Source organism: Diadema antillarum, unplaced genomic scaffold (genome assembly GCF_040938485.1).
Source record: "Diadema antillarum isolate AM-2024a unplaced genomic scaffold, OU_Dant_1.0 scf00000226, whole genome shotgun sequence".
Lineage (NCBI taxonomy): Eukaryota > Metazoa > Echinodermata > Echinoidea > Diadematoida > Diadematidae > Diadema > Diadema antillarum.
Window position 1 is genome coordinate 3,105,663 of NW_027271115.1, and position 14,680 is coordinate 3,120,342.

Genomic DNA, 14,680 nt, shown 5'->3' on the forward strand with positions numbered 1-14,680 from the left:
GCATTTTACCTATTTGTCGTCGGTACTGCTACGGACAAAGAGACTACAGTCGTTCTTCACCAAGTAAGTGCACTTACTTTTTCTTCATTTGAATCATTGTTTATGTGGTCAGTAGGCACCTACAAATTATAGTGAGGTATCAGAGCGAATATCTGAATCTGTCTATGATAGCATCGTACCAGCTGCTTCAATTGAAATATAGCGCGATGTGTTATTTCTGGTCGTAAAATGCCTTCTGGTCTCCCCTAATAGCAACAGTACGTAAATATGTTTTCTGTCACTATCAAGTCAAAGATTTGCATTTGTTTCAGCTGGGATTGTTTATTTTTAATTACCTTAATGGTAATTCATACACTCCCACTTATTTTCGACTCTATATGGCCCGAATTCACGAAGGTGGTACAATCTTCTCCATGGTTTAAACCATGGACAAAGACCATGGAGCGCCAAGTGTCGCATGGAATATTTCGTAACGAAATGGTCATTTCGTCGACGAAATGACCATTTCGTTACAAAATAATAATTTCGTTGACGAAATGACTGATTTCATAACGAAATATTCCATGTGACACTTGGCGCCCCATGGTCTTTGTCCATGGTTTAAACCATGGACAAGATTGTACCACCTTCGTGAATTCGGGCCATGTTTTCGAGAAACGAATAATTGATTTTCGTATATAAGTAGGTAGTCAACGGTTTTTATCAACAACCTCTCCTATTACAGACTACATTATTTTAGAATGCAATTACACTCTGGTGCTATTTCTTTTTAATTCTCTGGATTGCCAAGGAAAAAAGAAAGAAGAAAAAGCATTCGCTTACTGTATTCTTTTAAGTGCAAGTTAAGCCGTTTTCTTTGAAGTTCAATCAACATCCATGGCCTCCCATACCGAGGTAGTGCTACTAACTGATCAACAAAAATTTAATATATCACCGTCCTCAGATGATGAATTGTAATGCACACCCTATTCTATCATCAGCTATTCGGCACCACTCTCCTGATCATCTCCGATTTCTCATTAGCAGCTCGTAAACATTTACTCTTACATCTACAGTTACATTTACAGTCATGCATTGATGTTGTTGTTTTTTGTCTTTGCCTTTCTTTTTTTGGGGTCCTGTCTGTCCTGATTTGAATTACTCTTTTTTTATTTTTGTAATTAAGAGAGTTGCGTCAACTCCTTGAAGTGTTCAGTGTAATTATACATGCACTACTTTTTAGTGGACCCCTCGATGTTGCTTTGTTTCCTCAGAACATAGGTAATGCAGTAAAATTTTACTTGAAACTATGTAAAACATGCTTTTCGCTGTTCGCGAATAATTTTACTCTACTCATGATTACTTGGACTTGGACTTTGAATGAAGTATTTGAAATCATCAGTCTACATACGACAAAGTCTATTGATTCTTTACAAATTTCTGCTTATCATGATAATAGACATAATGGACATGCCTGAGCGAGAATCCCTAATACAGACAAAGAGCTCGGTGAGGTCTTACCAAACGGTTGTCGATCACGAGGGCACGACGTCGTTCGATCACCGTTACGGCGGCAATGACGTGCGACGCAACCCGAACTTTGACCGCTTCAGAGCAGGCAGATCAAACGGAAGAGCCACTGCTGAGAGCAACCGCGTCCAAGTTGACGGCGTTGGCCCTCGTCAAGTGAGTGACGATTGCATGCGGGTGACCGTGGCAGGAGACGAACCATCGGATGGCGGTTTGCGCAGTAGTGGCAGACGTCTACGCGAGACCAAAAGTGGCGGGAAGTGGCCGTGGTTTCTGTGGCTGAGCTTGAAGTACCTGGGTCTCTTCTGGAGTCGGCCTGTGGTGGGAAAGCGATGCTGTCAGCACTGCTACCAGAAGAAACTCGAAGAAGGTGATCGAATGGCTCGACATGGATCTGGTACACAGGTGACCACCTCCCACAAACTAAACATGAGAAGTTTGAAAGTCCGTAATTACAATGGTTGTTACGTTATTTGGAGCACATCCTTCTGCTCAAAAGATTAACAGAAGGAGGAGTCAGAGTATTCCTGCCCCACCCTTTCCTGCCCCTCCCCTCTTCAGCCATTATTTCGTCGACGGGCATGCCAACAGATAGGAACTATATATGCTGTTTGTCTTTTGTGTAAGACAAAATTGAGAAATTTCTGGGCTAACTCTATTTGCTCGCAGTGATAAACCAATTGTACTATTATGTTCAGTCCTGACAACATTCATAATGCCTTCCTCTAATAATTCCCTTTATGCTAATATATGTATATATCAGTAGTTTTCGTTTTGTCTTGTTTTGATTTGTTTTGATTTGCTTTGTTCTTTTTTTTTGTATTGTGTCATGATTGTCACTGTTTACTAGGGAGAAGCCTTGACAGGTCAGTGGCCTTTGCTTCTTCCTCCACACCCTGTACTGCATATGATTGACATGTTGTCCTGTATTGTTCATTCTTTTTTTTTAACCAGTTGTGCAAGTTGTGGAAATAAAATGAAATGAAATGAAATGAAATATACACAGAAAACTTTGTATGAACAATCGATCTAGGGGCTATAGCATTATGCATTCATATTCAAGGGCACATAACCTTGCCGCTGCCTGTGCTATTTTGTTTGGTTCCCATTTGCCGAATCTTAAATAGGTTTAGAGTATACATTTAACATGTTTGACAATGTTTGTATAATAATGCTCAACGGCTTTACGTGCTTCATATGTTATTTCTTCTTATTGTCAAGTTGGTGAATTGATTCATTTTCATGTAAAAAAATGTGCATCTGTCGCCACACCCGTATTCGTCGTTAACGAATCAACACACCCATCCCATACCTCCGGTATAAAACAATAAACTCCTGTATACGCCACCGATACAAATTTGGCTATTGATTTTGCGAGACCTTGGTTTTTATGAGATAATGGCTACATATTCCGCTAACATCGCCAAACAGTCATTTTAAGATCGTTAATCATTAACGAAATATGATATCATGTGGCCGGCTAAACATATTGAGGAAAAGGAAATGTGAACTATTAGTACCAATATGAGGTAGTTTTGCGGGGCAATTGCAGTTGGTATTGTGCAGGGTCGTGGAGGTCAGCAGTCAATATTCGTTGGTATTTTGCTTCTTCCGGGTTTCGCCATTCACTTCACATGTAAACATTCCGATCGACCACGAAGAGAAAACATTCAAGGACGTCGCTGCATGTGTGTCGCTTACACGCACCGCAGAAGAACGCCGATAAATCAACTCATACAAGATCGACCACTTCAAGCAGCACTACGCGTCAAACAATGACTAGTCCATTTGTGCTCAATAACTGCACAGTGACCATCAGTTTTTACAACTCTCCAAATAAGCAAAAATAAAGTGTAAAAGCATTCAGATGTTTGAAGTTCGCCTATTACAACTACATATGTATCTTTGAAGTTGGAGTTGAATGATATTATACATTGATGAACAATTTTTCAATTATTCGACATGTTGGTGACGATCTACTGGTAGTCAAATGTGGCTTGATCTATATCATAGTGTATAGCCGTATTCACATATTTTCCTAATTTACCTAGGGGATAGGTAATAATTATGACATTGACTGGCCTGTCAATATCATATAATTATTGTTCAGTTACCAAAGAAATGATATCAAAATGCCCTGAAATGCGACTGCGATACACAAATGTTTTGAAAACTCCTACTGTAAGAAGTGGAGGGAAGGGAGTTTAATAGAATCTACATCATATCTATAAATGTATTTGCAGTTTCTTGCGACTTTACGACGTCATGGTCAGTCCTATTTGCGACCCCCGGAGATCGGCATCGACACCGATATCGACACCATCTTGCAGGAAGAAATCTCGTCCGATGACACAAGAATTGAGCCGATGACGACGACGTCGAGGATCAGCATCAATAACAATGATTACGACGACGAGGGGTACTCTGTGACAGACAAAAGCGAGGCTGACACAGCGGGTGACGACGACGATGGGAGGAAAAGTCGATGTCGAGTTTGCGACGCACTGTGGTGGGACGGGAAAGGCCAGTATCGCACATACAGCGACAAGGATATCGGTGAGGAAAGCTCGTTTGTTGAATGAAGTTTTAGAATTGCCTAGGTTGGACACTATATAGTAACAACTGAATGCTTTCAATCTAGTAGTTATTGGGCAGCAGTTTTCATTCCTTGGATACAATATTTGCAGGTTCTTCGACGGGTAAAGTATCTTGCCGAGGACACCACCGCTATTGAGAGTCCGTACTGTGTATATCTTAATAAGCATGATGAATAATATGATTCGTCAAGAGATCATAGCATTTCATCACAGCCATCAAGTAATTTTGACGAGTTCAAATCCGGGGTTCAATTAAGTTAGTCACCCTGTAGCTGGAAAGTGCCGTATGGGGTCACATTGTGACAAGTATTTAGTGAGTTAACATTTCGAAAGAGTTTATCTTAAATAAGAAATGTGAACTTTGTGATAATGCAAAAATCCACAATAGTAGGCCTATAATAATAAGAATAGTGAGATCCTTGTCGTTGACGAAAAAAAAAAAGATTACTTGCTGGTTTACACAAGAGCGGCAAGTAAGTAACGGGGGGGGTAGAACATCAAGTATTCTTATTCAAGAATTTGACAGTTTTAACAAAAATATAGCAACAACAATCCTCATTTTATGGATATTAAAATGTGGGATGATATTTATTCCACCACTTAATTTCCCAAAGTCATCAAACTTTTTTTTAAATGCGTATCTTTCGCAAACAGAGAAATATCCTCCGCATGTCAGATTGGTCTAAATAAATCTTTCCTGTAGAACAATTTCCTTGAATAGTGTTAAACGGTAAAAATAACAATGATGATCCAATTATGCACATGCAAATCGGTTGTCTTGTTTCTTAAGACCAAAATAGGCTCTTAGACCTCAAAAGGGTAACCTAATTCACGTGACAGACATATTGAGCCTTATTCAGTTCATTATTCAAGTTCAACTTCAAGTTCAAGTTGTTTATTTCATCTCCAACAAAATATAAATACAATGAAATGTTTGAATACATATAATGACACGAAATCAGTTCAACAATGTAATAAAGAAACAAGAAAATGCTTGCTGGGATACAAGTGAAAATTGGAACTTTACGGCAAATTCCGAAACAAAGTTGTTGGAAATTGTCACGATGAAATTATCACGATGAAGCTATTATCTTTTCGCCATGCAGGCTTTCTGAAGTTAATCTGATTTGAATATGATTCGGAGGAAGACATATCAAAAGGAAACTAAACTCTCATAAGCATTTCCTGGTCAATTTGAAATCCAATCAAATTCGTAAAATTGTCATTCAAATTAACGTGACTATTGGCCATCTAAATCAACACAACCAGCAAGCAATTTCGTTTTCGAGCACGCAATTTCGTTTTTGAGCGATTAAAAGTGTAAATAGGAAAACAATTTCGTTACTCTGCTGTGAAATTTGAAATGTCTGCAATCCAATTTATTTATTATTATTATTCATGGTTTATTGAAATCATGACTCGCAGTAATATGGATTGCAGAATTGCTCACAATTGTACATAAAAGACATGATGTATACATACTAGAAGTCACGGTTGGTGAACTTGTTTCGAGCATTTAACATGTTTAGATTCTTTTTAGGAAGTCGATTTCTACTTTATTCACGCTATTCATTCCAATTGAAATCATTGTGAACAATAAATATACAGTATTCGCGTAGACACATCAAACATCTTGATCTAACATGATTTACCATCAATTTTAAAGTTTTCCTTTTCATTTAAAGTTCTTCTTTTCTTTTCATTTCATGTATTCTTTCTCCGCTTTTCTTCTCTTTCTGTTTCATTCATGACGCATTCTTTCACTTTTTTTTCTTTTCTTGTCATTTCAGTCCTTTTCTATATTTGTTTTCTTTATTCTCATTTTATTCTTTGCTGTACATGTTTATACCTACCCATCATGTGGCACATCATTTCTTGTGTGCATCTTTATCACCATCGTCTCATATCCTTCATCTTTCAGCTTATCTTTTAGGAGTAGGTTCAGTCTCCACTGCTGACGTCCTCCTGTGTCGCCTCTCTGTCATCCGCACGGCTTTGCCACTCCGGATCGACGAGCTAACATTAGGGAGCTTTCGATTTTCACGACGGGGACGTTTAGAGGGGAAAAAACTGGTCTGAGCATGCGCAGAATCGCGTATCAACGTCGATCTATTTATAGCTCGCGTCGCCTGAGTTTTCACTACGCGTTCTGTGCTATTTTTACGTCCGCTCAATTCAAGACGTAGAGAGCTATTTTACGCACCGATCATAATAATGGGGGCGCCATTCTATTTCTATAGGTTACGTCTCGGCGTAATCTAAAGCTTCACGTACTTTTCAACACGTCGCAGGCAAAAGGAGAACGTCCAGCTCAAGCGTCGTCTCAAAAGTCCGCGCAGCAAATCTAAAGCTCCCTATTCTCTTGACCCGAGATTTCAAAGCAGAGTAAGCGGACTTTGAAAAGGGAATAATCACATGGAGGAAACAGCTTCAGGATGATATTGTCCATTTCCTCTGGTCAATGCTGGTAGCATGGCGTTAATGTGTGGTCTGGCGTTGTCGAATATAAGAATCACCCGACCGTTCTCTTGAAAGGTCTCTTGGCAGCGTCGGGCTGTATCAGCCAGAAAATCTTTAAAGCCCTCGCTGGTGGTTAGTCTATGGTGTGATGCACGAGACCGGACATCAGAGCTATATAATTATGAGGATTATGTTCATATTTTAGATCTTAAAAACGAGAGTGCTTAGAATGTGAATATAACTGTATTGCAATCAAACCTCGTGGTTGATTTCTACCTTGTTTCCATTTTTTAGGACTTGCGCAGGTCCTGCATGCTCTTGGTCTTAATAGGTTCTCAAGGAAGACCACTGTTCGATGAGTGGGCAATATCCTGTCCAGAAGAGGAACCGCGGAACGTTTCTTAGTATGGGATGCTGCGGGTTAGGGGCTCATTGATCGATGGTATGCACCCCAAGTTCGGCGCTTTGACGGAACCTTTGGAAAGTCATGGATTTTCTTGAGATTTTAGTACATTTTTTGTTTGACTTTTTAAAGAAGCGAAAGTGTGGGGCTCCTTCTGTTTCTACAATAAGACTTACATGAATGAAATACATATCATTGTTGTTTTTGGCAGGTCTAGGTGCATGGAATCACCGTGGCAGTGGAGTCGTGTCCGTGTTCCTGCTCTGCTTGTACACCTTCCTTGTCCTGTACGATATCATCTTCTTTGCCAGCTTGTTCTGGGGAAGACAAAAAGACCTGCTACGATACATCAGCTACATGACTTACCTCATCTTTGGCTCCAGCGTCCCGTTCCTCTGCATCTTCGCGCTCATCCAGAACATTGCAAACATAGCACCTTTCGCTTACTGGCCCCATGCCCTTGACAGTCGGTACATTGTGCGTCGGCTGCAGTATCTCGACCTCCCCGAGCGCGGGCTGCCGAACAAGCTCTTCCTCGTCGCCTGCGTGGGAGGCCCACTTTTCATCGTGATCTTCCGCCTTCTCTTCTACACTGTTATCATCAGCACGGTGAAGTTCAGTCTCCGTACCTACCTGGTCATGATCAACTATCTGTGTGTGCTGACACTGTACGGGGTGTTCTCCTACACCATATACCTGCTGAGGATCTCCTTCGAGCCCCAGCTGAGGCTCGATGTCAGCTTCGTTCGCCAACACGTCGACCACTTGGACTTGTGCAGAGCGAAGCTTGCCTCGACGGTCCAGGACTTTAAGACCCTGCGACAGCTGACCAATGGGTTTATGGTGATGGTGTTCGGACTGCTCACCATGTCTGTAGCCACTCAGGTAGAAATTGATTGATGTCATATGCCTTTACATTGGCTGTATACTGCATCGATCTCTTCACTTGCTGTATGAAATTGAGGCCGATGATTCCATATTAACTAACATGATAAGCTATACAGACGGAAAAACACACACACACAAGATCACTCTCTACATCTCAGTGTTCCATAGACATCCCTGCAGCTCTTTATTACATGGCAATTGGCCTGATAATCTTGAATCAATAAGTATTGGAACTATGCATACAAAGAAAGTTCACAAACAAACGATAAAGCCGCGCATCGAATTTATATTCCCGATAATTTCCGTAAACACTATCGATTTTTCTCTCTCTCTCCGCACAAAAATTGTAGTGACGCTTTATATACTTCATTTGCATGTGTCTTTAAAGCGACAACAGATTGGAAAGAAGTCGTTTTTAGTGTAGCCTGGAGGTTCCCTTTTTAGCACGAGGTACAATGACGCACGCGATTAAATGCACTGATTGCCACAACAATAGTGAATAGAAGATTTCCCCGCCCATTTAGTCATCACGTCATTTAATAAAAAATTAAGAAAATGTGTTTTGTATGCGAATTATAGTTTTAATTTCGTCTTTTGTTGATCAATTTTGAAACTTTGTCATTCGATTTCGCGCTTTGTCATCCGTTTTCGTAAATTGCAATTCAAACTCGTCCACCACAGCAGGTGATCACGAGACAGTAAGATAAAATTTTATTCATAAGATTCATTTTCGACGAAGTTTCACTCAAAATCGTCTCTCGTATAGGAAATAGGGTATTGGTGATGTATGTCAATGCCTTAATCGAATCGTTGGCTTATCTCTTTCACTACGTCACTTAGATCATATATTAAAACACAGTTATTATTCACAACACTCCCTCACATGTATCTACTCAACACACAAAAATGGTTACATGTCTGGCAATCCTCCATGAGATCATATTGATAACACTTGACGAACTTGAATGACAAAGCATTGAAATAGTTGGAAAATTATGAATTTTATTGCAGCATTCTTAATCTGCTTAGCAAGCAGAGACGAATTTCAATGACACTTGACAAATTTGAATGACTGACATTTAAATTTCATTAAACCCTCCCCCCCCCCCCCCCCCCAAAAAAAAAAAAAATTTTAATGACAACGGACGAAGTAAACTTCTAAGGACTGGAAGGCAGTAAACTTCTGAAGACGAAATTACTTCGAAAATCAATTAAATTAAATGAAGAGGTGACGAAAATGGGCATGCAGGAAAACCTATACATTTTCGTAATAGTTTACTCGGAACATTCACATCGCTTTAATCATACATAAATACTTTCCAAAAACTTCTTTCACACCATTTACTTACTCACACCAACCCACTCGACTAACACACAAAAATGGTCAGAGATCTGGTCTAACCTCATCAAGATCAAGGCCCATATAAGTTACATTGGCCTTGATCTTAAGAGATCTGGTCTAACCTCAAGATCAAGGCCTATATAAGTTATATGGTCTTTTATCTTGAGAGTTCTGGTCTAATTAACCTCCTTAAGATCAAGGCCTATATAAGTTATCTTGATCTTGAGGTTACACTAAATCTCTAACCAATTTTTTATATAACATTTGACTCGAACTTACATGACAACAGTACAATATCATTATATTTTATTTAAAGAGGAATTAAATCCGGCATTCCTAAAGTTGCTCAGCGACAGAGATGAATTTCAGTGACATTTTTTATTTGATCTTTAAAACACGATACATATTATATTGTATTTTCATGTTTATAATTATAGCCTGTGAATCTTTATTCTTTCCAATAAGCACTTTTGTGAAGCCGGTATGAGAACATAGGCTTGCAATTATTTAGTTTACATAAAGGGACTCGCGTCAAATTTAAAAAGGTGAGAAAGGTAATTCAACAAACAAGCCTAGGATAGTATCCTTGTTATTCATTTTCGAAACTTAATGGAATGTTTTGGCCGTCAGACCTCTCAGACCCAATACTGATAATGCATATTTATGACTCGGAACCCGCATATTCTTGTAGTACCGTCTCAATGTCATTTGAATTGACATAATTTACTACAAAACTAATATTACAATTCATTGTAACGATACCGCAATATTTTAATGATGTAGTTACGATGCAGTTATCTTTTCCCTGTAAACATGATGCAATGGTTTATCACTGCGGGAGATAATGTAATGTTTAGTCACTGTGGTCACTGCGTGATGTAACTGTAGTCACAATTTAGTAAATTGTTTTGTTGTAATGCAATACGTATACGTGTTTGATAACATGCGCAACTCGTTTCCATAAGGTCGTATATGTAACGTCACGTTGCAGTGATCATACTGTAGATTTTTTGTCAATATTTTCGTAATGTAATGAAATGTTATGTATTCATTATGTCACTGTTTAATGGTCTTGTTGCATTCCTCTTGTTACAGGTGACCTGGATCTACATATTGCTTAGCCACGATTGCAAGCTGAACTTGATGACCGACATGTACATCAACGCCCTGGTGGCCATAGAGAATCTCACGTTTTTCTGCCTGCCTTGCTTCGCCATAGGTGGCGCAAGCATCAACTTTATCTGGGTGCGATTTCGCTATCGTCTGCTGGAGCTGCGGCGCGCCCGCCACGAGCGATTTTGGTATCGCCTGCTCCAGTTCCTCAGGGAGCAAGATCCAGTCGAATGCTCAATGCGGATCACGATGCTTTTCACCCTGATCGGTCTTTTCGTCGCCCTGCAGTTTGGAGATCAGAATGTTTTTTATTACCCTAAGGACAATTCGACAGAGAACCTGGTCTTCGGCAAGGACTACGTGTGTTTCACACAATTGCAACCTAGTCACACATGAGTGCGTCAAACTCCTCCAACTCTGGTTTGTAACAAAGTCTGAATATTGAAAGACGCCTTTCAACCATTACCTGATGAGTAACCTTTTTATCAATAATTTGTTTCTTAATCTTGATTTATGGTGTGCTCAATGTCTCGATAAAGCGAGTAAACCTGGGCCTCGTTTCATAAAAGATGTTAGGATAGCAACTCTTGCTGGAATGGCAACTTCCAACTGCAACAGCCAATCAGATAGCTGGATTCTTTTCGTTACCATGACATAATGTCATTCCAGCAAGAGTTGTTGTCGTATCAACCTTTTATGAAATGGGGCCCTGGACTCCTTCTCCAGATGTGAATAGAAAAAATAGAAATTTCGTATAACACAATCAGGCAAACATACCAATAAGAACTCTTAATCCTTGGGTGTGTGTGTCTGTTTGTTTGTTCTTGTTCTTTTCTGCGGAATACTGAACAGTTTCTTATGAAGAGAGAGAGAGAGACGGAATTCTGTGTGTCACAGCAGGCTTTTTTTATACGAACCCCTTCCCTCCCCTCCCCCACACTTTAAACACGCACTGTATGAAAGAAAAACGCGCAAAAAAGTATGAGGATTATACATAGTCCTCAGTTGATGTCTGTGGCCTCACCTTGAATGCCACTTTAAAATTTGACATGTCATCTAACGGAATATAATGATGTCATGTGTGCAATTCTTGTTTTTATGCCTCCGCTGTATACGAAGTGTCGCCGTAGGCATTATGTATTCGGGTTGTCGGTCTATCCGTCTATCCTTCGATCCGTCCATACATAATCGATTTTTGTGGACAACGCAGGGGCGGATCCAGGAATTCCGTAAAGGAGAGGCGCCTTTATGAAAATTAAAGGAGCGCAAGCCCCCCCCCCCCCCCCACCTCCACCTTTTTGGTTTTTTTTTTTTTTTTAAATTTATCTCGTTTTAACAAAAAATAAAAAGTAAAGAGAGGGCGCGCGCCCGGTGCGCCCCCTCTGGATCCGCTACTGCAGCGTAACTTAACCGTCTGAGATATCCGAATGAAACTTGGCATATCTCTGCAATGCCTGAAGGTATGATCATGAAATTAACGTATTACCACGTTAACATTCTTTAGAGAACGTTTTTTGACCTTGGGGTCAAAGTTCAAAGGTCAAAGGGGATAAAAGAAAACGCTTAAAGGTATTTTTCGTATGTTTCTCAGAAATGGCTCATAAAACTTAATTTACATACAAACTGCCCGACAATAGTCTCTTGAAATTTTTTGAGCCATGGGGTCAAAGGTCAAAGGCCAGATGAAATCGCCCAATCTGGTATTTAAATCTGAAATCACACCATAGATATTATTTTTCATACCTTGAAAATTATCCAGTGTATGCATTCACTTTATTGAACTAGGTATATAGGCCTACATTTATTACTAGGCCTACATTTATTACTGCACAATGATTCTGTAAGGAAAGATTTGTGCCATGGGTCAAAGGTTATCATAGATGATAATGTCACTATATTCGCCATATTTTGGAAATATCTCAAGGTATTGTCATGAAAATTGGATATTGCAAGTTTAGTGGTTATTTGTAGAAAGTTGTGGGCCACGGCGTCAAATACATTTTGATTTCGGGAATTCATTTCTCTTGGGGAAATGTCACCTGTTTTAGAGGTTTTCTTTGACACTACTGGATTTCAAGTCCACTTCGAGGCTCTAAAAAACTTCGCTCAATTTTAGAAAAATTCAATTTACGGAAAAACAACAACTTTTCTCATATAAAAGATAAAGGACGCCGAGGAAGGTGGTTTAGTAACGTTCAGTTTGAACAGAGAGGTGGCTGGTGGGAAGTACTTTTCCGTCGTATATACACTTGTATCTCCTATTCTTGATGGTCATAGCCTATGACATCATTAGTTTCATTTGATATGATTGCTTATGCCGAGTTATTAACGGTATCATTTTTGTCGAGCCCACCGGAGGCGATGGGAGACTAAGGGATCGACTGCGGCATCTTTCCGTCCGTCTTCCATCCGTAACGCTCCAAAAACTTGAATAACTCTCTACTGAGGACTTCAATTTCAATCAAACTTGGAGGGAAAAGTGGTTATACAAATAAACTCAACGAAATAGGGCCCAATGTTAAGTTTTTACGGCGCGTTCGATTATGGCTCACAACTTTTGATCCATAAGTTCGTTTGTGACCAAACTTGGCTGGTAAATGTCCCTTGGGGAGTTGAAGGACACCACAAGGTCAAAGTCATAGGTGGGGTCAATGAACTTTCGGGAGTTAGAAAAACATAAATTTCTTCTACGCGAATGGGTGAGACACATTTTGGCATTTGCCTTGTTAGTCAATTTCGGAGCCTTTTCGTGAAATATGACATTTCATTATTAAATTAGATTTGACGTAATTAATAGCAAATATATTGTATAAAACGTTTATATATTGTTGAACTCTGTTGTAATGAGACTTGGATTTGTTCTCATGCAAGAAGTTACGAAATGTAATGAAATTAGATATGGATTAATCTTTTATGTGCAATTCGTGCAAACTTCACTATAACTGTAAACTTCACTCAAAGTATAACTGCTCATAATTTACATAATTTACGAAAAAAAAACAACAGCATGGATTTGCAATAATTCTAAACAACCAATGTTCATGCGCAAAAAAAAAAGACATTTCGTTATATAGTTAAATGTAGATGAAAACTAGGTGGTGACTATTCATTACAATTGAATTGATGTATATTAGATAATACACAAAGGTTAGTGGAAAATTTTGCCGTTTGTAATGTATTTAAAACACCAGCACATGACTACACAATTTTTCAAACATTATAGATTAAAAGTGCGATAAGAGCAGAAAATTTGCGTTCTGTTGTTACTGACAAAAGAACAAGACTTATGACTGTCTCAATATAGAATATTTCCCTCACACATACACAACATTCACATTCTAGACATTCTAGACGCATCGAGTGGATTAATGGAGAGCGTGAGAACAACCTTGCTAGAAAGAACACAATGTCCCGCTGTGAGTTCACTACGTACGTGTTCACATAGGTCGTTTTCACACCTAATCGAGAAATGTAGATGTAATGCTGCATTACAAACACGATTGGAATTGCGATTCGAGTTATCGCGCATTCACACGACGGGAAGGCTTCGCGGATTCTGCAGTTTAGAATTTCAGAGCGAGGAGGGGAGGTCTGGTTTCTTGTTCCCATCGATCGCTCTTGAGTAGTGAGTGCCCTGCAATTTTACCGCAGTGCAAGCATGTGAGGAGCGTATTTTTTTTTTTTTTCTGCGGAAGTGGTTGAAAGGTCACCGTTAAGTTCTGGCGAATCGTAATTGGAAGACACCTTCTGACCGTCATTTGAAACACGATTGGAATTACGATTCAAATCACCTTCCGCGAGTCCAGTTTGCATTCACACTGCAATAATAATGTTTGGTATGAATCACGATTCTTGTGATGCGTCATGTACAATCATGTTTGAAATTAAAGCTCTCTCGGTACGTGAGAAAACGAGGTTAGTCGGTCATGTGAAAACGCTCGAATTTAACAGTGTGAAGATGCTTTCACACTACAGTTTGTTTTTTCACAGAGTGTTCACATAGTAATGTTCCGTTTCACACTGTGTTGATGATTCACAATGTGTTAACAATGTTCAAAAGTTCGAATTTAACAATGTGAAGAGGTTTCACACTGTGTTCACAATGTGTTTACACTGTTTTTCACATTTTGTGTTTCACACTGTGAGATACTGTGTTCTTTTCAGCAGGGAAGTCAAGTGTGAGAATATAACACAGTGTAAAAATGCACAGTGTGGGAATGAGGTGATTATGATGACAGACTGTAATGCGAATGTCATAGATTTGACCCTGCAACTCAACAAAGAAAAGATACATCTGCGATACGTACAATCCAGCTTGGAGCTGGACTTTCATAAGAAGAAAAGCGGCTCTAAAGTGAGTACGAATCA

At 39.4% G+C, this 14,680-nt stretch overlaps 1 protein-coding gene across 1 annotated transcript; it reads left to right on the forward strand.

Annotated features, from left to right (window-relative positions):
• Positions 1-1,443: 1,443 nt before the first annotated feature.
• Positions 1,444-10,708, forward strand: LOC139724681 (uncharacterized). The gene is made up of 4 exons (XM_071635807.1): positions 1,444-1,914; positions 3,753-4,065; positions 7,181-7,854; positions 10,295-10,708. The coding sequence occupies exons 1-4, from the start codon at positions 1,444-1,446 to the stop codon at positions 10,706-10,708; spliced, it is 1,872 nt and encodes a 623-aa protein (XP_071491908.1).
• The last annotated feature ends 3,972 nt before the right edge of the window (positions 10,709-14,680 follow it).